The following is a 27908-nucleotide window of genomic DNA, read 5'->3' as shown; positions in this document are numbered from 1 at the left end:
ATGTGAGAAAGAAAAAAGGGAAAAATAAATGAATGAAACCAAGACCGTGAAATAAAAATGCTGTTAAATGTAAGTAGATTAAATTCACCTATGAAAAGGCACAGATAATCTTGTTATATTAAAAACATCAAAATGTAGTCATATGGTCCTTATAAAAGAAATGGCAAAAACCAGCCAACAATCACACAGAAGTTTGAAAATAAAAGGACGGAAATACTAACAAAGTTGTAACTCCAGCAACAAAAATTAAAGAGCGATACAAAAGATTTGGAAAACAAAATTATCAGTTTTGATTTAGGTTTACATAGAATGTGATTTGATTTGACTGTGTCCCCACCTCATCTGGAATTGTAATCCAGATTGTAATCCCTGCACGTTGAGGGAGGGACTTGGTGGGAGGTGATTGGATTATGGAAGCAGTTTCCCCCATGCTGTTCTCATGATATTGAGTGAATTCTCATGAGATCTAATTGTTTGATTAGTATCTGGTGCTTCCTGCTTCTCTCTCTCTCTCTCCTGTCACCATGTAAGACTTGTCTCTCTTCCCCTTCGCCTTCCACCATGATTGTAACTTTTCTGAGGCTCCCTCAGCCATGCAGAACTGTGAGTCAATTAAACCTCTTTTGTTTATAAATTACCCAGTCTCAGGTAGTATGTTTATAGCAGTGTGAGAATGAACTAATACAGAATGTTTACAAAATTTGATTATGTAATAAGACACAAATAAATGCTAATAATTTCAAGAAATTGGTATCATAAAGATCATATGTTCTGAACAAAATGCAATGAATTTAGAAATTTAAAAAAGTAGTAAAAATTTCCCATATGCTAAGAAACCTATAAATATACATTCCAATGTCTCATTCTAAAGAAATGATTTGGGATGGAAAAACAAGGAGATACAAGTAAAGCAAAATTCACAGTAAATGTATAGCTCTGACTGTTTTATTATAATAAAAGCAAAGAATATAAATAAGATAAACATCACCTTTAGGAGCTGGAAAAAGAATAACAGAGTAAATTTTTTAAAAATTTAAAGAAACAAGGGTAATAAAAGCAGACATTAATGAAAGAGAAAAAAAACAACAAAGAAACAGTAGAAGGAGACATAGGAAAGATTTATGAAATTCTGAGATAGAAGACTAAAACATATTCCTGGTTGTAGAGAGCTAAATTTTTTTTTTTTTTTTTTTTTTTTTTTTTTTTTTTTTTGAGACGGAGTCTTGCTCTGTAGCCCGGGCTGGAGTGCAGTGGCCGGATCTCAGCTCACTGCAAGCTCCGCCTCCCGGGTTTACGCCATTCTTCTGCCTCAGCCTCCGGAGTAGCTGGGACTACAGGCGCCCGCCACCTCGCCCGGCTAGTTTTTTGTATTTTTAGTAGAGACGGGGTTTCACGGTGTTAGCCAGGATGGTCTCGATCTCCTGACCTCGTGATCCGCCCGTCTCGGCCTCCCAAAGTGCTGGGATTACAGGCTTGAGCCACCGCGCCCGGCCAGAGAGCTAAATTTTATATATTACAGGAGGGTCTGTAAGTAGGACACTTTGGAAGAAATGTGGGAATATCTAAAAAGTTAAAGACGCACATATCCTATGATCACGCAATTCCACTTCCAGACACATACATAGCCCAGAAAGATACCTGCATATATGCACAATGGAAGTTATACAAAATTGTTAATTGTGACATTTTTGTGATAGCATAACACTGTAGATAATTTAAATGTGCATCAATAGGTAGAGATAAATTGTGGCATTTTTCTTCACTGCAGCACTGTGCAGCATTGAAAATGAGCTAGAGATACATGTATCAATGTGAAAACATTACAGAAACATAATAGTGAAAATTAAATGTCGGTATTAATGTTATTACTTATAGTTTTGTTAAAATATTATATATAGATAGTAAAAGTGCAAGGGAGGCCGGGTGTGGTGGCTCAAGCCTGTAATCCCAGCACTTTGGGAGGCTGAGGAGGATAAATCTCTTGAGCCTATGATTTCGAGACCAGCCTGGGAAACAGAGCGAGGAAAAAAAAAATGATAATAAGCAAGGAGATGATCAACATCACATTCAGTTAGTGTAATGTGAGGAGAATGAGAGAGAAATGAAAAAGGAAAGGAGTACACAGAGAGATAACAGTATACTTAATTCCCTTAAAAATCATCTCAAAAAGAAAAAAAGCAGAAAGAAATGGATGATCAATGAGTTAGAATACGAATATAATTGAAGCCTTTGATACTGTATTGTTGAAGTGCTTTCTAAGTGTGTATCTGTATCTTACTGCAAGAGAAGGGTTTAAGCACAGAAGCTTGGTTTTGAGGGAGGTCTGTGGCAATCTCTGTCCTTTGGCAGTGTGCCTTCCTGTTACTAGCATGACGCCTCTTTTCAGTGAAGATTCTTGAAACAGTAGTCTGCAACGCTGTCTTTATTTCTTCAATACCCACTCGTCTTTCAACCCACTCGGACTGGTCTTGTAGCCCCACACAATAGTTAAACTGTTTTTGCCAAATCTCTAGTGAATCTGTCCTTTTTTTTTTTTTTCTTTTTTTTTTCTTTTTTTTTTTGAGACGGAGTCTTGCTCTGTCACCCAGGCTGGAGTGCGGTGGCATGATCTCGGCTTACTGCAACCTCTGTCTCCCAGGTTCAAGCAATTCTCCTGCCTCAGTCTCCCGAGTAGCTGGGATTACAGGTGCCCACCAACACACCCGGTTGATTTTTGTGTTTTTAGTAGAGATGGGTTTTTACCATGTTGGTCAGGCTTGTCTTGAACCCCTGACCTCATGATCTGCCTGCCCCGGCCTCCCAAAGTGCTGGAATTACAGGTGAGAGCCACCGTGCCTGGCCAAGAGGGGCTTGTCCTTTGTTTGTTCACACTGACCGTATTGGAAGGTTTGGACCTACCTTTCTCTTGTATTCCTCCCTCTGCTCCGCGACCACCTTCTCTCCTGCCTCTGCTTACTTTTTCTTTGTGAACTGCACAGTCCCCTCGCTTGGCTTCTATTGCTTTTCTGGGGCATGTTGGTTTCCCTTTGGATTCTGATGTTGAACGTTTGTCATTCTATACACTCTCTGGGTGATCTGACTGAAACATGAGACTTCTACTCTTTATACAGTGATAAGTCACAATTTTATACCTTTATTCCAGATTTTCCTCCCAATCTCTAACCCCTTAAATACAACTGTATACCAAGTGTTTCCACTTAGATGTCTCACATGTTTATCAAACTCAGTATCTTTACTACTGAAACAATATATATATTTCTAACTGTGTTCTCTATGGTGCTAAGTCATTCATTGTAATTGTTGAAGCTAGAATCTCCACGATTTTTCCTGGAACTTTGTTCTTTCCCACTTTCTACCTTGTCTTCCTTCTTCTTCCCTCTTTTCTTGTGCCCTTCTTGCAGCTTCTTATCTCCTCTCCCTTCCTTCCTTCCCTTCTTCCCAGTCCTCCTTTCATTTCTTCTTTTCCTCTTCTAGGTGGAAAGTGCTATGGCATCCGTCTTCCCTACAATCTCTAGTCACTGCTTACCTGCCCTACTTCTTCTTTTTTTTTTTTTTTTTTGAGACGGAGTCTTGCTCTGTCGCCCAGGCTGGAGTGCAGTGGCGCGATCTCTGCTCACTGCAAGCTCTGCCTCCTGGGTTCACGCCATTCTCCTGCCTCAGCCTCCCAAGTAGCTGGGACTACAGGTGCCCGCCACCTCGCCCAGCTAGTTTTTTGTATTTTTAGTACAGACGGGGTTTCACCATGTTAGCCAGGATGGTCTCAATCTCCTGACCTCGTGATCCACCCGCTTCGGCCTCCGAAAGTGCTGGGATTACAGGCGTGAGCCACTGTGCCCGGCCCCTGCCCTACTTCTTAACAAAACAGCAACAATGCAAACAAATCCCCTACCAGTCTACTCTGCAGAGTTTTATTCTTGAAATAGCTCTTGTGGCTATGAGAGTTCAATGCCAGTACCTTGAAAAGACTCAGAGCAGTGCCTGGCACATGTCAGCATGATATGATTATTAAACTGTATTCACGTTTCTTTTTATATTTCTTTTCTTTTCTTTTTTTTTTTGAGACGGAGTCTCACTCTGTCGCCCAGGCTGGAGTGCAGTGGCGCGATCTCGGCTCACTGCAAGCTCCGCCTCCCAGGTTCACCCCATTCTCCTGCCTCAGCCTTCCAAGTAGCTGGGACTACAGGTGCCTGCCACCACGCCCAGCTAATTTTTTGTATTTTTAATAGAGACAGGGTTTTCCCCATGTTAGCCAGGATGGTCTGGATCTCCTGACCTCGTGATCCACCCACTTCGGCCTCCCAAAGTGCTGGGATTACAGGCGTGAGCCACTGCGCCCAGCAAGCTTTATTCATATTTCTTAGCTGTCATTGCGGTTTTTAAAAATAAGAGATGAGGTCTTGCTATGTTGTCCAGGCCAGTTTTGAACTCCTGGGCTCAAGAGATCCTCCTGCCCTAGCCTCCCAAATCACTGGCATTATAGGTGTGAGTCATCACATCACACCCGACCTCTGTCACTGTTTTTAGTTCTGCTTCTATTATTATTATTATTAGAATGTCTGTTGTCTGTCTCCATTATTCACTACTGTGAGAGATTATTTCAATTAATGTATTAAGTATTATTTAAGGTGGTTAGTCTTCTGAAAAAATTAAGCAAACTTTTCATGTTTTCACAGGTAAATGTTTATTAATTGGATGCTTTAGAATCTCCTTTAAAAATTTGAGTCTAGTTTTCCGGGAAGGATAAAAAACGCTTGTGATGTCAGGCGTTTCTGGAGAAACATCCCTAATAGCTCTATCAGTGCTGTGCTGATTTGGTACGGCTCTAAAATAGTCAGGAATTTTTGTGGCTTGGTTCTTAAAATACTGGTAGCTTGAAATTGTCAATGATGTGAGGGTTTGTACCATCGAAATTGACAAAATCCACAAGTTAGGGCTCCTGCAACCAGAGAGCCCATTTTACCAGCATATCACTGTATAGTTTTTGCTAAAGATTAGGATCACTGTGAAGTCTGATGCAATGACAGAGCATCTTACTGTGAATTTTAATACATCTTGGGGTAAATTTTGCCTGCAAGGTTAAACAGCTACTATATGGATTATAAGTCAATATACTAGTTACCTGTAACCTGGGCATTAGTCTCATCATTCAATATCAAAGGAGTTTCCTTTGTGTGTTTTCTACTGTTCTATGTGGTTTTGAGTGATTCGTGGCCAAATGAAGTTTTTGAACCATCTTTTAAAAAGTTAAAGAAAAATACACTTCTTCAATAAAAAAGAAATACATATTTTCAAAGAAAAATTTCCCCTCAATTTTAGAACCAAGTTAGGGCAAAATCAGATTTTAAGAATAATTTTTTAGTTTTACCTATAGCATTCAAACTGGAAGAAAATAGAATGAGAAAATATCTTACTAGGCTCTGAATATTTATGATGATAACAAGTTATAATTTCCCTTATTGAAAAACCATCTCATAAAATGCTCAACTGGTTGCTTGCTTTTTTTTTTTTTTTTTTACTTACCTAGTGAAAAACCACATGAAGATCTTTTTGAAACTGACTAGTTCGCGGGTTCCACTTCCTGTTGTGAGGAGTAAAATCTACCTTAGATGCAATAAAGTTCTCAAAGATTGTTTTCATTGTCTCATGTAAACCAATTTAGGTTTCAAATTCATGTATATTAAGTGAAACCGAAACTCCCCGAATTTGTTATTTCTATAATGCAGTCTGTTTCTGGTCAGGGAAAACAGTTTTAACAGTTAATAATTTGCTTTAAGAGAATTACTGTCAGAACAGGGGTGACTCAATGACTCAATAACTAAGCTCCCCTCTTTACAAAAAAAAAAAAAAAAAAAAAGACTTTCTTTGAGTTGGGTGCCCGCTCTGCTTGAGGTACTGTTCTCATCCCATCCTAGGCACAAGAACATGGTGTAGACCAAGGGTTGGTCTTGGGCAGAATTGAGACAAAGCTCACATTTTGGGGCTTTCCCTGGAAGTAGCCCTAAGGTTTGAAGGTGGAGCCGGAAGTCTCCAGTCCCACTGGGTGCTCACAACGAATGGGTAGAGAATACTCACTGGTACCCAGCTGGGAGTGATGGAAGGAGCATCACTTCCTCTCTGCCTTGGCTGATCCCATTGCTGCCCTCCAGGGACTTTTCTCTCATTTGTTCATTTGTTCATCTGAAGGCTGCTCTTCTTGTTTGAACTAATGTAATTTCATCTTGTTCATTGTGGGCCTGAGCACTCTAGGAATGACTGTTAACAATTGGTTCTTGGTTTGTCTTAAGTGCTCCCTGGGAACTCCTGGACCCCAGATTTCCCAAATCTTACCCAGCATCTAAATTCACGTATTCTCTTCTTTGTCCTTAGTCCTGGCTCTCAGCTAAAACTTAGCCACTCAAATAATATACATATTTGGGCAAAACTATTTTGCCAATAGGTACTAGTTGGGTTTTACTGATCTCAGAGAATTGGCATATCAAAAAAAGGTCCCAGGAGACGATTTGAGGGAATGACGGGAACTTTAGAACACAAGACAGGTCAGTGTGGGAGATATTTGTGAAGTGAGGCTGAGACTAGGTCCTTTTCATGATAACTTGCCTGGATTTTAATAACATGCCATGATTATAACATGTCTATCTTTGCTTAAAATTTAAGGCAATTATTGCCATCTTTATGGATGATTAATTTTGGGGGGGATAAATTTTACTGTAACATTCGTCAGATGAAATGTCAGTGCAGTATTTCTTGGGATCTATATTTCCCAGGAAATATAATTTAGACACTTTAGCTTCACTATAATTGCTGAAGGAAACATAAATCATACTTATAAAAATCATGATTTTTTTCTGTTTATTAGATATAAAGTATTTGTTTATGTCAACGATATAATATTATATTACATATACTCACATAAAGGAATGTTGTTTAGTTCTCCGAGGATTTTCACAAATAAATCTTGTCAAATCTTTATAAGACCTATAGGATTAGAATTATTATTATTATTATTATTTTTTTTTTATTGAGACGGAGTCTCCCTTATCAGTGTCTTCATTTTATAAATGAAGAAGCAGATTCAGAGGGTGCTATTTTCTTGGGCAGCACAGCTACTAATTATAATAGCCAGGAATTGGTTCCAGGCCTCTGGATTTAAAGACCCTCTCCTCTTTTCACTGTCATATCCCTTCTTCAAACATAGAGTAGAACCATATACAATAGCTATGAGATCAATAGTTAGATATGTAGAATATAAGCCAGGCATCTCTAGAAAACATTATAAAATGCTGTACTAAAATTGCATACCAAATTTAGAACTGCTTTTCATTTTTAAGCTTTTTTCCCCGTGTTCTCTACCTGTTAACAGAAAAGGTTATCTTTCAAATTTAAATCAATTCAACTTAGATATTTGTAAAGAAAAAACAAAACTTCAAGCAAAATTTTTTTTCTCTCTCTCCACACATACACACACACAGACATACACATATTTGAAAATACTTAAAAATATTTTTTATTTTTGCTGGTGGTCTGATTGTATGTTTGTTTAAAATGTATTGTGGAAAAAATGTATATTTCATATATATTGTCTTATGTCTGATTTGAAGATTTGAAGAGCTAGTACAGAATAGTAGGTGGTTGCTAATTTATCTTCCATAAAACATGAGAAATATTCGGAGATATTTCAATACAATTCTGTAAATAAGAATTTCCTGATAAGGAGGGTTGATTGCTACTGAATTCTCAAAAGAGGTTGTGGAATTTCATTTCCTGGGATATTTAATTCATGTGGTTTAGGTGTAACCCTATGTGGGAGCAGGACTATGAACGGAATAGTCAAGTGACTCTAATATTTTGAGATTGTAGCAATTATCCTCCAGGTTGATCTGAATAATCATTGTTATTTAGAAATTGCAAAAGAAGCAGATCTATTTTTCCTTCTCTCACAAAAACACAAAAGGGGAAATATTTTTTGATTTTTAAAACTTCCGTGAACACTGTGCTATCATAACTAAAGTAGTAGCGAGAGAGCAGCTAGTGGGTGGGAACAGGAAACATTAGTGATAAATGCTCTGTGACATTTTTTTTTTTTCAGGTTCAGCTCAATGTATATTGATTCTAATTAGCACATTTTGTGCCTTAGCTAGTAGCTCCCCGTTAGCTCTGCCTAGAGAGGTTTTTTTTTTTTTAGATTCCATCCTGCTCATAAACACTGCCACCTCCTCCCTCCTTCTCTCTTTACAAATGTTACAACACAATCAGAAATTTCCTCTTTTCTTTCCTTCCTGCATTTTCAGCAGGTTCCCTTGCGTCAGAAGCCGAGGAGGAAAACTCAAGGTAATTAGATCTCTTTTGTTTCTTTATCTCCTTTTTGTGTGCGTTGAGTGTGGCTTTCCTCCGGGATGCCTTCCTTGGGATCAGATTTTTGTCTCTTAATGCTAATATGAGGAGGTGGACGGCAGATTAATGTTTGGTTATTGTTGAATTGATTTTAAGAAATGACGACATGCTGTTCATTTGGATTAATCCCTCGTGGTATGTCGAAAGAGCTTAGAAAAACTGGCAGTGAGTCGGGAAGTAGCTGTGTTTTGAGGTGGGCATTAACCCTTCAACATCTATTGCATAACTACGGCTGTTATTGTTGAGAGGAGCGATGTTACTGCACTGATATGCCTGCCAGCCTTACAATTTTAATTATTTTTCAACTTATTCTTGGTGAATACTATTCTTAGACTAATACTTGCATATCAGCCCCGCTGCGCTGTTTCTTTGGCTGTATCTTATACCTTCTAAGCATCAAACGAATGTTTAAAAATAAAACAGACACATGGCTTTTTTTTTTTTGCATTGGTTTTGCATAGGCTTTGCATAAATCTTGGTGAAAAATCCAACTCCCTCGGGGGTTAACAATTAAAAGTTGCCTTTCACTCTGTCACATAAATCAGGATAATACTTTACCTACCAAATCAGGGTAATACTTTACCTCTTCATGTAATCATTGCAGGTTTTCTCACGATGAGTCGGAGGAGGATATCGTGTAAAGATCTGGGCCATGCTGACTGCCAAGGGTGGCTGTATAAGAAAAAGGAAAAGGGAAGTTTCCTAAGCAATAAATGGAAAAAGTTCTGGGTGATACTGAAGGGGTCGTCACTGTACTGGTATAGCAATCAAATGGTGAGTCTGCTTTCTTCCTCCTGTTCCCAGCCATTTTAATGAGGGGCACGTTAAAGGGATCAGGTGATCCCTATGGGAAAGTTAATTTTGATTTCTGGGAATTGGAGCTGAGTAAATAAACAAATAAGTTATAGAAGCCATTTCTGGTCCAGTAGATATGTAGGTTATGCTATTGTGTTTTATGGAGAAGAAACCCATCCTGTTTGACTACTCTGGTTGGGGAGGAAGGGAGTGTCGACGTTTACATCCTTGCTAAAGGAGACTTTTAAGTTCTGTTATAATGTTACTATTCCACGAGGGATTGTAATAGTTTCAGGATTTATGTGGGCATCATGTAACATGGCACCTTTACATAGTTAAGGTCTCTCTACTAAAAGGAGACTCAGCTTCACGACCTACAAGGGTATCAATTGATTCAGTTCAGAGAAGCTTTTTCAATTTCTCCTCCTTTACTTTCTTCTTCCCCTTCTTTCCCCCTGACCTGCTTTATCAGATGGGTTGCTTTGGAATCACTAACCCCTATGCCAGCTTTGCATTGGCAACGGTCACCTCTTGTCCCCTGGTGTGCTCTGTAATGGCATTAAACTAGTCGTGCTCAGACAACATTTGAAAAGATAATTGCCTAGTTTATTCCTTAAAAAGTCAGTATACTGTTGTGATCTGCTTCCCAGGCTAGTTTTCTGTTGAAAATGGCTGGAAATAAAGTGATTGTTAGAAAGCGTGCTGATCTTTCATGATCTGAATCCTGTTGAAAATGACGATGTTGTTGAACGTCGAATGAGGAGGCATTTCCAAGGAGGAATGCTCTCCACAAGCCCTGGTGAGGTTTTATTGCTGCTCTCAGGACAGTGAGAGTCTCTTTGTGGCACTGTGGAGATCAGCATTGGATGGCCTTTAATCAATTAAGGGAAAAGTACTTAGGAGTTGCTTATAAGCCAGGAAAGTTCTTTTTATGTGACATTCTTCTTGTGAAATGACGTGGGCATGCCTGTCATTCAAGCAACAGAGCTGTACATCATGTAACTTTATACATGCAAAATAAGTACTGCATATGGTTTGTGGGCCAAATTTTTAGTTGATGCATTTACATTCACTAGCCACTAATCAATTTTTGTTACTCACATACCCCTGGGCACCTGTTCATTAAAGATTTGGTTAAACCGGACCCAAATCCAATTCCAGTGCTGGGAATAAGCACACTCCTCTGCTCCTCTGCTCCTCTGCCCCCAAACTTATTGCCCCAGCTTCACCTCATGAAAAATGTGGCACAAAGCTCCTCTTTGGGTTCCGTAAAAATACATTTTTTTTTTCAAGCATTTGGTGAGTTATAACAACTTTATCAAAGTTGTAAGGGATTCACAAAAAGTCACTGGCAGAGTGTGCGGTTTTCCACTGGCATCCTTTTTCTCTCTTTTCTTCTCCCCTCCTCAATAGATTTTTCATCTTGTCTAGCATGAATGGTTTTTCCCAAATTAAGGCAACCTGGGTCTGCGGTCTTGCCTTCTATTGTAAGAGAGTTTTCCTAAGCAAATACAGCTTCCTTCTTAAGAGGAACTCAGGTTAATATAAATGTCTCTTTCTTGTTTCGTATTATTTCAGGCCCCTGTTTTGGGGTAGTTGTGGCAAGCGATTGTCCTCTTCATCTTTTATAACATGAGAGAACCTACTGATTTACCTTTTAATAGTGGTCAGGGCATTTCCAGAGCTTGTTGGAAAGATTGGGTGCTGATGGAGCTTGGCATGTCTGTGGGAAGTAATAAAGCTTGGACAGAAGCAAGCCGTTCATCTTCTCAGGGAATGAAATTATTCAGCAAATATGTTCTGTCTGCTGTCCCTGTCTTCACAGAATTTAAAGGAAGTCCTTCTGAACCACACAGGCTTCCAGATTGGGTTGGCTTGGCCTCATCAGCTCATTCAGCTTATGATTCTCTTAGAGGAGCCTATTTTAGGCATTAGGAACTTCATGCTTCCACAAGGAGCAGCAGTGTTGACAGACTAGGCTAGAAAGAGGAAAGGGATAGAGCCTTAGATACACTCACGCATTCCTGCCCTGGCTTGCTTTCATTGCAACACAGAAAGAAATATTCAGGTTGCAAAGCATGTACTTGAATACAGTTAGGTTAGCAGCATTGAATGGAGAAAAAGCCTGCCATTATCTGGCTAGGGAACTGTAGGATTAAACTAATGGTATGCAAACTAATGGTTATAAAACTAATGGCATGTAGAGGAATTCTCCTTCTCTCTTCCTCCACCACAAACACACACATACATAGACACACACACACCCTGAATCTTAATTATATGTTTATTGTGGGGGAAAAAAGGCTACTCAACGAATACTTAATTAGTAGTCATATTCCTCTTGTCTGTGTGGATATCAACTATGAAATAAGCCAAGAAGCTTTATTTACTTTCTGCTGCTTAAAAGAATTCAGATTCAACAAAGTCGCTCTCAAAGCACCTAAGCCTAAGCACCTAAGAGCAGAATTCTCATTCTACCTTCCATGTTCCTTAATCTTGGGTTACGACCAGCCCCGTCCCTACACGTTCTTGTATAACCTAATGCTGAGCGGTAGCAGAGTCCATAGCATCTTAGGAAGAGCCACCTGTTAACTTAGTGCCTACCCTAGGCCAAGGGATAGATGATTCAAGATACCTTGCATATATGCTCTCATTCACCCTGAGAGGTAGTAATTGTCTCCACGTTTTGAAAGTGGGATAGACTGAAATGCAGAGAGATTGCGTCAATTGTCCCAAGTCACACGGGAGTAAAGGGAAAAAAACAGATTCACATTTAGGTCCCTCGGACTCCTAGGCCCATGACTTACAGCATACCAACCCGACTCCCTCTGGCGCCAGGATCCATGACACAATTAAGACCACCCTGTTTTCTGCCTTCAATGGGGTTCTGAGAGAACAGCTGTAGAAATGAAATTTAGGGTAATTCTCCTTTGAAACTACATGTGATCTCATTGTCATTGACTGTCTTTGCTTGTCTCCTCTATCATTCCCTGACACTGCCTGGGAACACCAGCCTCGCCTCTCTTCTGTTTTGTGCTGTTGTTACCCAGTCACCTGATGCATGGTCTACCTTTTGCTTTCACCACACATTGCTGCTTCAAACTGTACTACCCAGAATTCATTGAGAAAGGTCAAGTCCAGAGGCTCATCTGCCATTTTTCACACCACATGCTATGTGCTTAGAGTGTGACGCAGCACGCAAGATTACTCGCCAAGTCCTACAAAACCATATGCAAGTTTAACAGCCGTAGAAATCCAGGCTGGTAAAATCTTGGATTTAAAATCCACGGTTTTGTTTTCCCATACCCTTACGAGAAAGTACAAACTCACTTTCTGGTTTGTGGGAATCACCTTAACTAGTAACCTTTCTTACTTCCTCACACTTGTCAGCCCAACTCATTTAAAGATGGCACTTCTTTCAATTCCTGTTAGCACGTGGGCTGGCTTTCTCTAAGCCTTCGCATATGCTGTTTCTCTGCTCAGAAAACTCTGTCTCCATGCCCTGAAGTCTTCTCCTATCCAATTCCATCAAGCTTATCCCTCCTTCTAGGTCAAATTTTAGCTTAAATAGCCTTCTTCTAGAGGCACGTACCTTCTCCCCTGACCTAAATTTGACTTCCTCTCTCTGCTCCCTGAGTGACCTATACTTTTCTTTTCTTTCTTTTCTTTTTCTTTTTTTTTTTTTTTTTTTTTGAGACAGAGTCTTGCTTTGTTGCCCAGGCTGGAGTACAATGGTGTTATCTCGGCTCACTGCAACCTCTGCCTCCCAGTTTCAAGCGATTCTCATGCCTCAGCCTCCTTGAGTAGCTGAGATTACAGGCATGGGCCACCATGTCTGGCTAATTTTTGTATTTTTAGTAGAGACAAGGTTTCACCATGTTGGCCAGGCTGGTCTTGAACTCTGGACCTCAAGTGATTCACCTGTCTTGGCTGGGATTACAGGTGTGAGCCACCTCGCCTGGCCTATACTTTTCATACTATCATACTTGTCCTAATTTTTGGGTACTTGCTTGTCAGACTTGCTGTTTTCCATAAGTGATCATTTCTGTAGGACAAGATCATGGGTATATCTTCAGCAGCTTACTCCGTGTCTGACAGTTAATAGGCTCTCAATTAATAGTTCTTGATTTCATATATAAATAAGAATTAAGAATCTCTAGCATTTACATTGCCCATGGGAATTTCGAGAAATGGAGTCATGTGTGAGGACTGATTTTGACAGAAAATAATTTTCCAGGAAAGGATTTCCACCTCTGTTTTTAAAAACAGATACGGGAAAAGGAGCAATCTGAATTTGCTAGAAAGGCCCCAAGGTTCGGATTAGGTCCTGCTACAGCCGTTCCCATTTTGGTAACACATTTTTAGGATCTTTGAGGAGTAGAGGTGGGAGACGCGCATTCTGGGGACTAATGTGAACAAAGGAATGAAAATATAAATGAGCTGTGCCAATCCACTGTGTTAGTGATTATATTGAATTCTCATAATAGCCGAGCAAGATAGATTTTATTATTCCCATTTTTCAAGGGAGTTTACTGAAGCTCAGGGAATTTAAGTAACTTGCTCAAAGTCTCATAAGGAGTAAATAGCAGAGCTGGGATTTGAAACAAAGGTTTCCCAACAACAAAGCCAGGCTCTTTTCTCCAGGCTGCACGGCTTCTCCATTTAGAGGTGACTTAGGGCCAGTGAATGGGGGACTGAGACACGTAGTGATAGTGTAGGAATGTAGGTTTGATCCAGCAGGCAGTAGGGAGCTACTGCCTATTCTTGAGCCGGAAGGTGAGCACGTGAAATTGGCATGCGAAAAATATGAACCTAGCAGCAATAAACTGGATATTTTGGAGAGTGAGGGAGCTGCCAGAAGGCCAGTTAGGAGATGGTGAGAAAATGCAGGCGTTCAGACATGAGCTCCGGGACTAGAGTGCGGCCAACAGTGAGAATTTAGGACACACTATGCAAATAAAAAGGGGCAAGGTTTGAAGAGTGCTTGGATATAAGACACAAAAAATTTGAGGCTAAGATAAGCATGATTCCAAGTTTTGGAGCCTGGGGAGACTGGGAAAATCATATGAAAATTAAGAGACAAAGAGTTTGTGACTAAGAAGGGTGGAATTTCATTTAGATTGACCATCGCTTACTTCTTTTGGTTTATTTTAGTTTTGTATGTTGTTTCTTTGTATGAAATTACTAGATACTTGTGTTTTTTAGTTTTCATTTATTGACACCATTTGTGCCATTGCATCACCAGTTCAAGGAAGCCTTGAAGCCCCTGGGCCTCAACTAGAAAAAGTGAATCATCCAACTATCTGTTTTTCTCTCTCTCTCTCTCTTTTTTTTTTTTTTGAGACAGAGTCTTACTTTTTTGCTAGGCTGAAGTGCAGTGGTGCGATCTTTGCTCACTGCAATCTCCACCTCCCGGGTTCAAGCGATTCTCCTGCCTCAGCCTCCTGAGTAGCTGGGATTTCAGGCTTGCGCCATCATGCCCAGCTAAGTTTTGTATTTTTAGTAGAGACAGGGTTTCACCGTGTTGGCCAGGATGGTCTCGATCTCTTGACCTCATGATCTGCGTGCCTCAGCCTCCCAAAGTGCTGGGATTACGGGCATGAGTCACTGCACCCGGCCCCAACTATCTATTTCATAAAAACTTTAGACAAACTGAAGAGGTTTGTAGGTTAATATCTGGTTTAGTATATATTACAGAGACTTTAAAGTTTTTTGAGAATCCAATGTGTTTGTGCAATTGTGATTGTGTTTCTTCTTTACTTTCTGAATGGTGGAAGTTTTGCATGTTTGGGGATTGAAGTAACTGTCTGCATGAGATGTGTTCCATCTCTAGCTGCATGTGCACTTCATGTGAATTTCAGAGGATCTTATCTTTGGAAGGCATATTTCTTGAAATCAGTTTTATGAGAATCTCTATAGTGAAGATCTAATCACTTTTTACATTGGGCAGAATTTACTCTTGTAGAAAATGTTACTTGAAAGTCAAACTTTTCTCTTTTCATGAGACAACTATTCTGAAAGTTTCGGTAAATATAGATTACCTTTTTTTTTTTTCAGCTCAAGAAAAATAAAGATGGGATTAATTTTCCCCGGGAAAGTGACGTTAAGTCTTCTGAACCTTTCATCGGTAGCCGTAGATTAGCATACATTTTGGAAAATGTCTGAGTGAGTTTACAATAGATTCAAAAAAATTTTATAGGAATTTATGAACACATTAGTCATAGCTTATTATATTCTTTCTCCCCTAGCTCCAACATAAGCAGCAGAGGATGTATTCTTTACTGGTCTGATTTAAACTGTGTCTCTATATCCTAGAAGTTGGCAGGCACAGAGCATGTACCAGTATTTTTTGAAGGAACTAATTATTACATTACTTAATTATCAATTAGTTGTATGAATCAACTAATTACATTGAGCATTATTGTTGAACACTGACGTGTTCCCAGACTTCTACCAAAATGAGAATTATGGGCTTTTAATTTATTTGAACTCTTTATTTATTGTCTTAGCCAAGAACCAGCCTCTGAGCGTATCCCAAACAAAATTCCAACGTTTTGAAATGTTTCTTTAAGGTTGGGTGCGGTGGCTCACGCCTGTAGTCCCAGCACTTTGGGTGGCTGAGGTGGGCGGATTACTGAAGGTCAGGAGTTCAAGATCAGCCTGGTCAACATGGTGAAACCCCTTCTCTACTAAAAATATAAAAATTAGCCAGGCATTGTGGCTATGCCTGTAGTCCCACCTACTTGGGAGACTGAGGCAAGAAAATTGTTTGAACATGGAAGGTGGAGGCTGCAGTGAGCCGAGATCACACCACTGCACTCCAGCCTGGGTGACAGAGCGAGACTGCGTCTCAAAAAAAAAAAAAAAAAAGAAAGAAAAGTTTCTTTAGTGAAGACAATTCAAACTAACCATGTGAAATTGATGAACTTTTGGCCAACATATGTTCCTAGAATTTGTATTAGAAAGGAGGATGAGAAGGTGGAATGTTGACATGTCTAGACAGGGCAAAACGTGACATTTCTGCAGCTGTAGGTGACCGGTTTACCATAAGACAATGACTCATAGATCAAAGGGGTAAAAATACTTGCTTAGTTAACATTTGGAAACCTAAATGTTAGAATGATTGAGGAGTTTCTTGAATTCTGTTACTTCTGACATTGTAATTTCACATGCGTGGAAATCAATGTTTAAATGAGTATTTGGTTTATTTATTGTCTATAATGTATCATTGTGTTCTCACAATTATTTTCCTTTGCAGATCCTTGAATGTATTTCTAAAATAATAGTTCCCCTGTCATAGCTTTATGCCCACACTATCTGTAGTTGGGATAGGCAGTTCTCAATAACTTCTTGTTGCTAAGTCCACGTCATGTGGGAACAATTGCTCATGTTGCCAATATTATTTTCCTTTAAATTCTTTCCAAACTTTTCAATATTAATTGTGAAACACCGAGAGCCAGGAAATGTTGGTTTCTTTTGTCTTGTTCTCAGAAGGCAGTGATATGCTTGGGCATTGCCAGAGTGAATGCCATGGTTGGGGTATTTTAGATGACAGTCTTCTTAGCTCACAGCAGTGAGGTGCCCACTCAGGGGACACAGCCTCCCTCTTTTCTCTGGTGGACAGTGCATAGTACTTTTGTTGGTGTTTCCACAACTTCTCTTTTTTTGTTTTTTTTTTTTTAAAAAACAACTATATAGAATCCAACTTCTTGCCTTTTGGAAATTTAAAGTGACTGAAAAATGCTTTAAAAGATTATACAATAGGGTCAGCCATGCTGGCTCATGCCTGTAATCCCAGCACTTTAGGAAGCTGAGATGGGAGGATCACTTGAGGCCAGGAGTTTCAGACCAGTTTGGTCAACATGGTGAGACCGCATCTCTTAAAAAACAGCTAAAAATTAAAATAAAAATTGTAAAAAAGGTTATACAGTAGTATGTGCTCATAGGAAAAATTTGAAAATAGAAGTAAGTGAAATAAAAAAAAGGAGACGGACATGGAAGCAAACAGAGATAAATAAATGATTTAAGATCATACAGGGTCGGCCAGGCGTGGTGGCTCACATCTGTGATCCCAGCACTTTGGGAGGCCAAGGCAGGCGGATCACCTGAGGTCGGGAGTTTGAGACCAGCCTGACCAACATGGAGAAACCCCGTCTGTATTAAAACAATAAAAACAAAAACAAAAACAAAATTAGCCCGGTATGGTGGTGCATGCCTGTAATTCCAGCTACTCAGGAGAGTGAGGCAGGAGAATCGCTTGTATCTGGGAGGTGGAGGTTGCAGTGAGCCGAGATAGCGCCATTGCACTCCAGCTTGGGCAACAAGAGTGAAACTCCATCTAAAAAAAAAAAAAAATCATACAGCTTCCTACCACCATGGCATGAGTTTAGACATTTTGATGTATGTGTTTCCAAGCATTCGTTTCTATGTTTTACAAAAATAAAATAATAATATGCATGATGCTGTTGTCACTTGATTTTCTCACTAAGTAATACATAGAAACATATATCCATGTTGATACATATATATCTACAATATCATTTCTGATGGCTGTAAGAATTATATATGAATATATGATAGTTGATTTGCCAATGCGTAGAATGTAAAATCAAAAATGCCTTTTATCCTAAAATCGTTTAAAATAGTTAACAGGAAAAATAGTTAACAGAGTACGTAAGTGCACACACACTAACTTAAATATAAATTAATATATATTGAATTGATGTTTATAGTGCATAAATGTGTAAGTATTGGCACATATATGTATGTATATAAATATTAACATATATCTAGATATGCATGTGTATAAATATATGTATATGCGTGTGTATATAATTTGATCATTCTTGAAGCAAGCCGGCAGTAAGGTGGATTTCGGCAGCATGGTATAAGAGACATATGGCACCTGGATTCTAGTCCTGTACTTTGTTATGAGGTCTTGTAGCTCTAAGTCAGTGATGCAAATCTCTATGCATCTATTTTCTTGCAAGTAAATGTTGACCAAGAACACCGTCTCTATATTTTTCAAAGCTACTTTGAGAAGATCGAATGCATCTAAAAGCAATGTTTAAAAAATCTAAGGAATGTATACAAAGAAAAGCAATGTGTTTGCCGAAATATTGAGATTTTAGGATGCAGAAGAATTGTGCTAGGAATTTTCAGACACCAGGAATGGTTTCTCTCAGTGACTATGACCTGTCCTGTGTAGGAAAGTCTAAAAATATACCTACTGACCCCATGTAAAGGATGATTTTAAGCTATAAGACAGGGGAATGGACTAGAAGACATTATGTACTTGTCAATACAGAGTTTTCCACCCTGGAGGAAGAGTTCAGGTAACACATGAGTTAATGGTGAGAGTGTGGGCACATTTCCCAAGCAACAGAATGCGAAGTGGCCCATGGGATGAGCTGAACTTTTCATTAGGTTTGAGGATTTTCCTGAGAAGTCTTTATTTGAAGATTTACCATCTGTCTGGGGCAAGCTCTTTTAAGGGTCAGGTCCCAGCTGCCTCTTCTACAGACAAGCTAGACTCATCTGTCACTGTGCTGCTGTGCTTAATCTTCCATGGAGCATGTTTCAAGAAGATTTCAAAAGGAAACTATGCAGTGGAAAGTTTAAAAAATATTGATTATTTCTGTAAGGAGTCAGAATTTAGCGAAGCATGTTTGAAACAATGTCTTTAAAAAAGATGCAAGGAAAAGGCAAGCTGCAGGGGAAGATATCCCCGGGCTCACAGTGTAGTATCTCTACATTCCCTTGAAAGAGAATTCACCCAATTTTAATTCTAGCCAGATTCTACCCTGATGCTGAGGCTCCTTGACAGCCTGGGCAAAACACCTACCATCTCTGGGCCTCGCTTCTGTGTCTGTTCAACAGAAGCATGGATAGATGTCTGTTACCTGTGGAAGAGATGGTGCTCATTAACAGCCCGTCAGCCACTGATATTTTCACACCTTGAATCTTGTAAAACTTACCGTGGCAAATGCATTTTCATTTTTTACTGACAACGATTTCAGAGTAGTAGCTTTAAAATTAATTTTTTTAATGAAGTTTACCATTTTAGCCATTTTGAAGGGTATAGTTGAGTGGCATTAAATAAGTTCCAATTACTGTGCAACCGTCAGCATCATCCATCTCCAGAACTCTTTTCATCTTGCAAAACTGAGACTCTGTACCTATTAAATAATAACTCTCCATTCCTTCTCCTCCCAGTCCCTGGCAACCACCATTCTACTCTCTGTCTCTTATGAATTTGACTACTGTAGTTCCCTCCTATAAGTGGAATCATACAGTATTTATCCTTTTATGACTGACCTATTTTACTTAGCATAATGTCTTCAAGGTTCATCCATGTTGAAGCAGGTCTCAGAATTGTCTTCCTTTTTAAGCTGAATCCTATCCCATTGATGTGTGTACCACATTTTGTTCATTCATTCGTATTTGTTGACAGACACTTGGATTGCTTCTACCTTTGGGCTATTGTGAATAATGCTGCTGTGAACATGGCCATACAAATATCTCTTTGAGACCCTGCTTTCAATTATCTTGGTTTTATACCTAGAGGTGGAATTGCTGGATCATATGGTAGTTCTATCTTATTATTATTATTTTTTTGAGGAACTATCATGCTATTTTGCATAGTAGCTACACTATTTTACATTCCCAACCATAGTACACAAGGGTTCCAGTTTCTCTACATCCTTACCAGTGCTTGTTACTTAATTAATTAATTATTTACAGTAACCATCCTAATGGGTGTGAGGTACCATCACATGGTGGCTTTGATTTGCCTTTTCCTAATGACTATTGTCCTTGAGCAACTTTCACATGTGCTTATTGGCCATTTCCATATCTTCTTGGGAGAAATGTCTTTTGCCATTTTTGAACTGGATTTTCTTCGTGGTGGTGGTGGTGATATATTTTAATAGTACACATGAAACTCATGAAAACAGTTTGAAGAGATTTGAAAGTTCCTGAAGTATTTGATAACTTCACATTGCATGAAGGCAAGATTATGTGGTGTGCTGACTGGGATTTTGAAAGAATTAACCTTGTCTTTTTTTTTTGTTTGTTTGTTTTTTTGAGACAGAGTTTTGCTCTTGTCGCCCAGGCTGGAGTGCAATGGTACGATCTCAGCTGACTGCGACCTCTGCCTCCCGGGTTCAAGTGATTCTCCTGCCTCAGTCTCCCGAGTAGCTGGGATTACAGGCACCCACCACCATGGCTGGCTAATTTTTTGTATTTTTAGTAGAGACAGGTTTTCGCCATGTTGGCCAGGCTGGTCTCAATCTCCTGACCTCAGGTGATCTGCCCGCCTTGCCCTCCCAAAGTGCTGGGATTAAGGAGTGAGCCACCATGCCCGGCCTATTACTTCTACATCTTTAATATTCAAAGAGAATGCATCTGATTTTAAATTTTCTTAAATGGTGCTCCTTTATCTATTCTTCTCCAAACTCATGCAATAACCACAGATGGTAGATGAATTAGATAGCAAGAGATAAAATTTAGTCTGTAATGGTGAGATTTTATCAACTTTCTTACGATTCATTTAAAACCTTTCCTTCATATGTATTGTGTTCTTTCATTTTCTTGGTTACGCTGTTGCAGAGACCAGCCCATGTATGTGAAAACAATAGCACATTTGGGGTTTTAAAGCTTCCAAAAGAATAGGGCAGAGATGAGACTGAGCCGAAGCTAAGGTTTTTACACGGCAGAGAACAATTACACAACACTCTGTTAAATTTTGAGGTTTGCATCTTAATCATTTTTGAAAATTACATTTCAGAAGGTAATTCCTATCTTTGTATGTCAGACTACCTGAAAGTTCACTAGTAACTTCATTTCACTTAAAATATGATTTTGCTCCGAGAGGTCTCCTTACTTCAGAGCCCTTTCCCTCTTTCTCCATAAGGAGAGAATGAAAGATTGTAGTGGCTAGCTAGGAGAGGTGACTTACAAGGCATAGAACAGGTTCCAGCCACTTCTTGGTCACCAATCTAAATATGACGTAATGTGATAGTGAGATAGCCATATCGTCGGTTGACTTTTAGGAGGGAATAGTAAGGAGGGATTATTGTGCTGAGCAGTTGGGCTGTTCTTGGAAGGGAATGTTTTCTGCAAGGGGAATAGCATCCTGGTTTAGGTTTCCCAGAAGCAGACTCTTAAGAAGAGGATTTGGGTGCTAGCAGTTTACTTGAGAAGTGACCCAGGAGATACTCGGAAAGGGAATAGGGAAGTGAGAGAGGGTAGAAAAGTTAGTTAATAAAGTTCTCCTTAGCAAGCAGGGTGTGACTGTGGGTAACCAAAGCTTCATCCTTCTGGGGAACCCTGGAAGCCTGTGAAAAACATGTACCCCAGAGTTTTCACACTAAGGGAAAAAGGAACTGGGATATTGATTTGTTTACCTATGTATTTTTCTTGTTTTAGAGATGGGGTCTCACTGTCATCCAGGCTCAAATGCAGTGGTGTGATCATAGCTCACCGCAACCTCCAACTCCTGGGCTCAAGCAATCTTCCTGACTCAGCTGCCTGCGTAGTTGAGGCTACAGGTGCACATAGTTGTGCTTCGCTAATTTTTGTATGTTTTTTAGAGAGACGTCTCACTATGTTGCCCCGGCTGGTCTTGAACTCCTTGCCTCAAGAGATCCTTCTGCCTTGGCCTCTCAAAGTGCTGGGATTACAGGTGTGAGCCATGGCGTCTGACCCAGCTGGGGGCATTTCTGCCCCAAGTCCCATTCGTTGCTGGTTGAGAGCTCGTCCCAGGGGGGCAGTGATCTCTGAGGACTTCTGTACAGGTGAAAGAGTGGAATAGGGCAGCCAGAGAAGCTTTCCCCCAGTGAGATGCAGGTGCTGGTGCAGGAAGTCTTGCCAGTGTGCCCTGGGTGGTAAGGACAGGGCATGTGTCAGGGTCACTGAGAGTAAGTGATCTCCTTACTGCAGAGCCCTTCCCCTCTTACCCCTGTTGGAGCCTCAGTATCCCCAGAACCATCCTCATTAGCGTAATCAATTCTTTCCTTCTGTTTTTATAATCAATGCCAAGATTCTCTGGGTTCTATAGGAAACTGGGCCTTTTTTTCTAGCCAAAAACATTTACCAGCTGTTGTCTATGTAGAATATCTATTTCTAGGTGTTTGTAAGAAACAAGTCTCGCTCTGGATCTAAATCTAATTATATTCATAGGGTAATGTTCGCTAAACCCAAATGCAACAATATTTTAGTAAAAATACACCCCAAATAATACATGAAGAATATAGTAAGTTTACTAGCATTATTATTCTCCAAATAATCTAAAATGTTTTTTTCAACCATTAATCTGATGCAAAGAAAAGAGAGGAGAGCTGAGACACAGAAACAGCTAGTCGGAGGGCTCAGCTTACAGTGCACTCAGTCAAAAAACTTATTTTGCACTTTCGGAGGCTGAGGTGGGCAGATCACTTGAGGCCAGGAGTTTGAGACCAGTCTGGTCAATATGGCGAAAACCTGTCTCTATTAAAAATACAAAAATTAGCTGGGCATGGCAGCACGTGCCTGTAACCCCAGCTACTTGGGAGGCTAAGGCAGAAGAATCACTTGAACCTGGGAGGCGGAGGTTACAGTGAGATGAGATCGCACCGCTGCGCTCCAGCCTGGGTGACAAGAGTAAGACTCCATCTCAAAAAAACAAAACAAAACAAAAAAAACCCACCTTATTTTACATTAATTTCAGGATCAGTCCTTCTCTTTTGTTTCCTTTTCACCCATTTTCCTGCTTTTCTAGGAACTAATAATAATAAATTCTTGGATTTTTTATAGCTTTAACAAATTTTACATTATTACACACATCTGTGTTAATTTCTATTTAGTCTGGAGAAGCTGGTTATAGCTGCTTATTCGCTGTGAGGACAGTGACTCACAGAAGTTAAGTACTCTGCCTGGGATGTCAGAGTATGTGGCTTGCATCGAGACATTAATTCCAAATCCAGGGTTGTTTATTTCTGTGCCATGTGTCGACTGCAGATTCTCTCCTTCTCCCATTTCAGTTCCTGAGCCTATTTTAGCTCTGAAGAATTTCTTCAGTCTTGTCTTTAGAATTATTCGACTGTTTGCTGGGTCCTGGTCTGAGTCCTGTCACTTTAATAGTACCACATGGGGGTTCCCTTGGTATAATGCCAGGCTAGCTTGGTGTTCTAGCTTCTGGCACTTGGCATGGGATGAATTTTCCTCTTAAGGTTGTGATCATAGTACTGCCTCACTGGCATATGCTTAGCACTCAATAAATGTTAGGTCTTATTATGTGTTACTCAAGATTATTATTTCTTAAAAGGATTCCAAGCACACTCCCTACCGTGCCTGCTTCTGATATCTACAAGAAAATAAAATACAGACATTTTTTCTTTCTTTTGGTGCAGTGCTTGTCACAGCCCGATGCTAATACATGCAGCTCTCTGTGATAGTTGCAGAATGTAGATTGTGTTGGTGTGCTAATCTTCACTTTTCCTTTTCTGAAAGGAAGGGGCAGATGAGTTGCAATGCCATGGATGCTATTGTATGGAGAGAAGGAGAGAAGCTTTAGATTCTGTGCAATTTTAGAGGGGAAGAAAGGAAGAACCTACCAAGACTATGTAAAGATGATAATAACATGTCATTGCGAAGAGTACTTACTTAGCCTGTATGCCATGAAGTATGTATAGTCAAAGTTCTGAGGCGTCTCAGAGCAGTGATTATTTGTGTAGTACTATGTCACCATCTTTACATTCAGTTAGGTTTGTTTCTATTTGTTTTTAATTTCGAGAATTGCTTTTCTTTTTCATGTTTGTTTTTGATTTAAAAAATCAATCATGTACCCGATTCCAAAGTCAAAACTGTAACAAGTTACAACCAAGTTAGTCTCCTTTGCATCTCTGTTCTCTATCCTCTTTCTTCCCCCTTTTCTATTTGTTTTTGGTTTATTTTTCCGTGTTTCTTTTCGCAAATACAGCAAGTGTGTATATTGAGCCAATCCCAGCCTCCTTTCTTACACAAAATTAGCATATTACATATATAGTACTGAACCTTACTTTTTCTCTCACTGTGTCCTAGAGATTGCTGTATGTGCCGTATGGCATTTTTCATAGTTATTCACTGTGTGTGGATACCACGGTGTATTCAACTGTCCCCTGATGATAGGCATTTGCATTCTTTGCAATCCTTTGTAAATACAAACAACGCTGCAATGCACATGTCATTCCATATATTCTCCAAGGTATAGTTAGGACAGATCCCAGAAATGGAATTTCTGGGTCAATGGGCAAGTGTGTTTTTGCTGATTATTATCCAGTTTCCTTCTGTTGAGTTCCATTTTGCATTACCACCAGCAATGTGTGAGAATGATGGTTTCTCCGTAGAACTAGAACTTTTACAGTGAATTTTAAACTATCTTTTCTTCGATCTCCATTTACTTTTACTTTCTATTTTAAAGAATATAATTCAGATTTCTCTAGTGGCCATGAGTGTGTGTGTAGTGTGAGAATCTAGTGACAACTGTTCTAAGGTGGCATGAGAATGGGCAGCTCAGCTCAGAGTTTAGACCTCATCTGTTTCCAATGCCCTGGGGGTTTTGGGGAATAACTGAGAAAACAATAGATTTACGTGGAGAAATGGAGACTTTTGCAGCTTCTCCTGATTCAGATAGTCATTGGGAAACCTCATTAAATTTGCTTAAGGTAATTTCAAGAATTTCAATTCTACATTCCCTTAAAAACACAAAAGTGTATTACAAAGAAATTTTTTTAGCTAATTTTTTTTCTTGAATTCAAGATTCTATTTAAGACCTATAATTTATTTAATAACAGGTTTTAGGGGAGAAAACGTTGCAATGAAAATATACATAGATTCTAAGGTGCCTTCTGATTTCAGAATTATTGAAGTGTAAAGAAATCAGGGTTTTAGAATTAAGGAACTATGGTTTCATTGAAAATAGAGAGAGAATATTACTTTTCATTTTTTAACCAGGAACTACATGACCGTTTCCTATATTATCATTCATCTGCTTCTGGCTTGGTCTTCTTTGACCTACTTAGACTCGAGAATACACGTCAGTCTCATTTCTCCTGGTCAGCCTCTTCTGCTTTTCTGACATGTGTAGGTACCTAAGAAGTAATTTTGTATGTTTTCCAAAATACCTGTGGTACAAAAAGGCCAAATGTTATCATGGCAATGAACACTTATTTTTGCATTTAAATTCTAAAATCTGATGTCCTATTTTAGTTAATTTCTAAAAGACTTTATCTTTTTAGAGCAGTTTTAGGCTCACAGCAAAATTAAGAGGAAGGTACAGCTATTGCCCATATACTCCCTGCCCATACTCATGCACAACCTCCCCATCATCAATATCCCCATCTGCTTGGGAGATTTGTTATAATTGATGAGCCGACATTGGCACATCATTGTTACCCAGACTCCATAGTTCATCCTGGGTTCACTCTTGGTGTTGTACATTCTATGGGTTTGGACAAATGTATAATGACATATAATCAGCTTTAAAAAATACAGTATATTTTCACTGTCCTAAAAAGCCTCTATGCTCTGCCATTTAAATATTAAAATTTAATGTTCTATTTTAGTTAATTTTTAAAAATGTCTGAAGTATGGCAAACATTGCATGAAATATTTGTGTCTCCAAAATTCCTATAGTCCAAGCTTGAAACTATAGTTAAGATTAAACCATGGAGTATTGGAAATAGAAACCTAATTTGGTATCTGAAGTCTGAACAAATCATACTGAATCGTCAGTGGGATTGTCAGAAGCCTCCTATTTCACCTGCTTCCAAGTCTCACTGATGGCCAACTAGGAGAGATTTAACTTGCATATTATTCTCCAAACTTCCTCTGCACCTCATGATTTTAAAAAACAGCTGTATTAAGGTACATTTTATGTATCATAAAGTTCACAGTATTCAAATTTGCAGTTCATCCATTTTTGGTAGATTTACCGAGTGGTGCAACCATCATAATAAAACAGTTTTAAATAATTTTTATTGTACCAATAAGATCCTCCATCCCTATTTACAGTTAATTCCCACCCCTAACCCCAGGCAACCACTGTCCTGCTTTCTGTCTCTATAGATTTGCCCTTTCTGGACATTTTATGGAAATGGAATCACACAGTCATAAGTGATCGCTTGTGTTTCACTTTCACTTAGCAGAATGTTTTCGGGGTTCCTCCATGTTTCAGCAAGTGTCAGTGGTTTGCTCCTTTTCATGATTACATAGCATTTCATCATATGGCTGTGTCCTACTCTATTTAGTAGTTGATGGGCATTTAGGCTGTTTCCAGTTCTGGGTGATTACGAATAACGCTGCTGTAATGATTTGCACACAAACCTTTGCATGGACATTTGTATCCGTTCCTCTTGGGTAGATACCTAGGGGTAGAATTGTTCAGTGGTAAGGTAATTATATGCTTACGTTTTTTAGAAACTGCCAAACTGCTGGGCATGGTGGCTCACGCCTGTAATCCCAGCACTTTGGGAGGCTGAGGCAGGCGGATAACAAGGTCAGGAGATCGAGACTATCCTGGTTAAGACAGTGAAACCCCGTCTCTACTAAAAAAAATACAAAAAGTTAGCCAGGTATGATGGTGGGCACCTGTAGTCCCAGCTACTAGGGAGGCTGAGGCAGGAGAATGGCCTGAACCCAGGAGGCGGAGCTTGCAGTGAGCCAAGATCGCGCCACTGCACTTGAGCCTGGGCAACACAGAGAGAGACTCCATCTGAAAAAAAAAAAAGAAAGAAACTGTCAAACTTTTTCACACTACCTTCTGCATCTCATTTTAACACTTTATTGTCAGAGGAAAAAGATTATAGTTCGTTCATTCATTCATAAAATGTATTTATTTATTTTACATGTACTTATTCCATACCTTATAAATAATATGTATGAACAAAACAGTTATTACCTTCAGGGTACTCACAATCCATTGGAGAAGCAGACAAACAACCAGGTAACCAACCATCATACCAGTAAAAGGAATGTGTTTCTTCTGAATTTAAGACTAGATTTGGAAAGAGAAGTTTGCACAATGGCCAAAGGATGGATTTGATACCTCTGGCAGGAGAACAAGTTTTTTATTACATCAGGATTTCGAGGGAAACTTGCAGGTACCCATATAGAACCTGGAGGAAACCTTTTTTTTTTTTTTTTTTTTTTTTTTTTAAATAGAGACAAGGTCTCCCTATGTTGCCTGGGCTGGTCTTGAACTCCTGAACTCAAGTGATCCTTCTGCCTCGGCCTCCCAAAGTGCTGAGATTACAGGTGTGAGCCACCCCATTTGGCCACCTGCAGGAAGCTTTTTAGAAAGTTAGGAATTGAAGAATAAGGATCTCATTCAACAAACTCATTTTAGTTAATATAATAGGCAACAAGGGATCTGGAGAAGCGTAGGAGGAGGAAAAGGAGGAGGAAGAGAAGAAAACTGTCATTCTCTCAGGATTTGCCCTCTGTGATTGTCATTTTTGAGGCCTTTTTTTGCAAGTCAAATAAGCAGCGACCATTTTTGACACAAATTATCCGTGATTTTGAATATAACTCAACTGTCTTCAGAGTACAAAAAAAAAAAAGCTTCTGCTTTTAAAGTGATAATTTCCTGGGGAAACACTAAGATGTTTTCACCCAAACTTATTTAGGCTCCTATTTAAGGGAATCTCAGCTGTTTCACTTATGCAGAAAAGGAATCCACCCAAATGAAGATTTACCGTTTATTT

General features: G+C 39.4%; 1 protein-coding gene across 7 annotated transcripts in view; it reads left to right on the top strand.

Annotated features, from left to right (window-relative positions):
• Window positions 1-27908, top strand: part of LOC105478709 (interaction protein for cytohesin exchange factors 1) — a 207337-nt gene that overhangs the window by 106611 nt on the left and 72818 nt on the right. For 3 of the 7 annotated variants that reach the window (XM_011736283.3, XM_011736282.3, XM_011736279.3), the window contains exons 3-4: window positions 8292-8328; window positions 8996-9165. In XM_011736283.3, the coding sequence (XP_011734585.1) occupies window positions 8292-8328; window positions 8996-9165 (207 nt within the window). Of the gene's footprint in view, window positions 1-8288; window positions 8329-8403; window positions 8585-8995; window positions 9166-27908 lie in introns of those variants that run through there. The other 4 variants (XM_011736276.3, XM_011736277.3, XM_011736286.3 and 1 more) reach the window with 2 other exon arrangements.

The sequence above is a fragment of the Macaca nemestrina genome, chromosome 5 (assembly GCF_043159975.1).
Source record: "Macaca nemestrina isolate mMacNem1 chromosome 5, mMacNem.hap1, whole genome shotgun sequence".
Classification (NCBI taxonomy): Eukaryota; Metazoa; Chordata; class Mammalia; order Primates; family Cercopithecidae; genus Macaca; species Macaca nemestrina.
The sequence above is the reverse complement of the archived record's forward strand: the minus strand, read 5'-3'. Positions and strand labels throughout refer to the sequence as shown.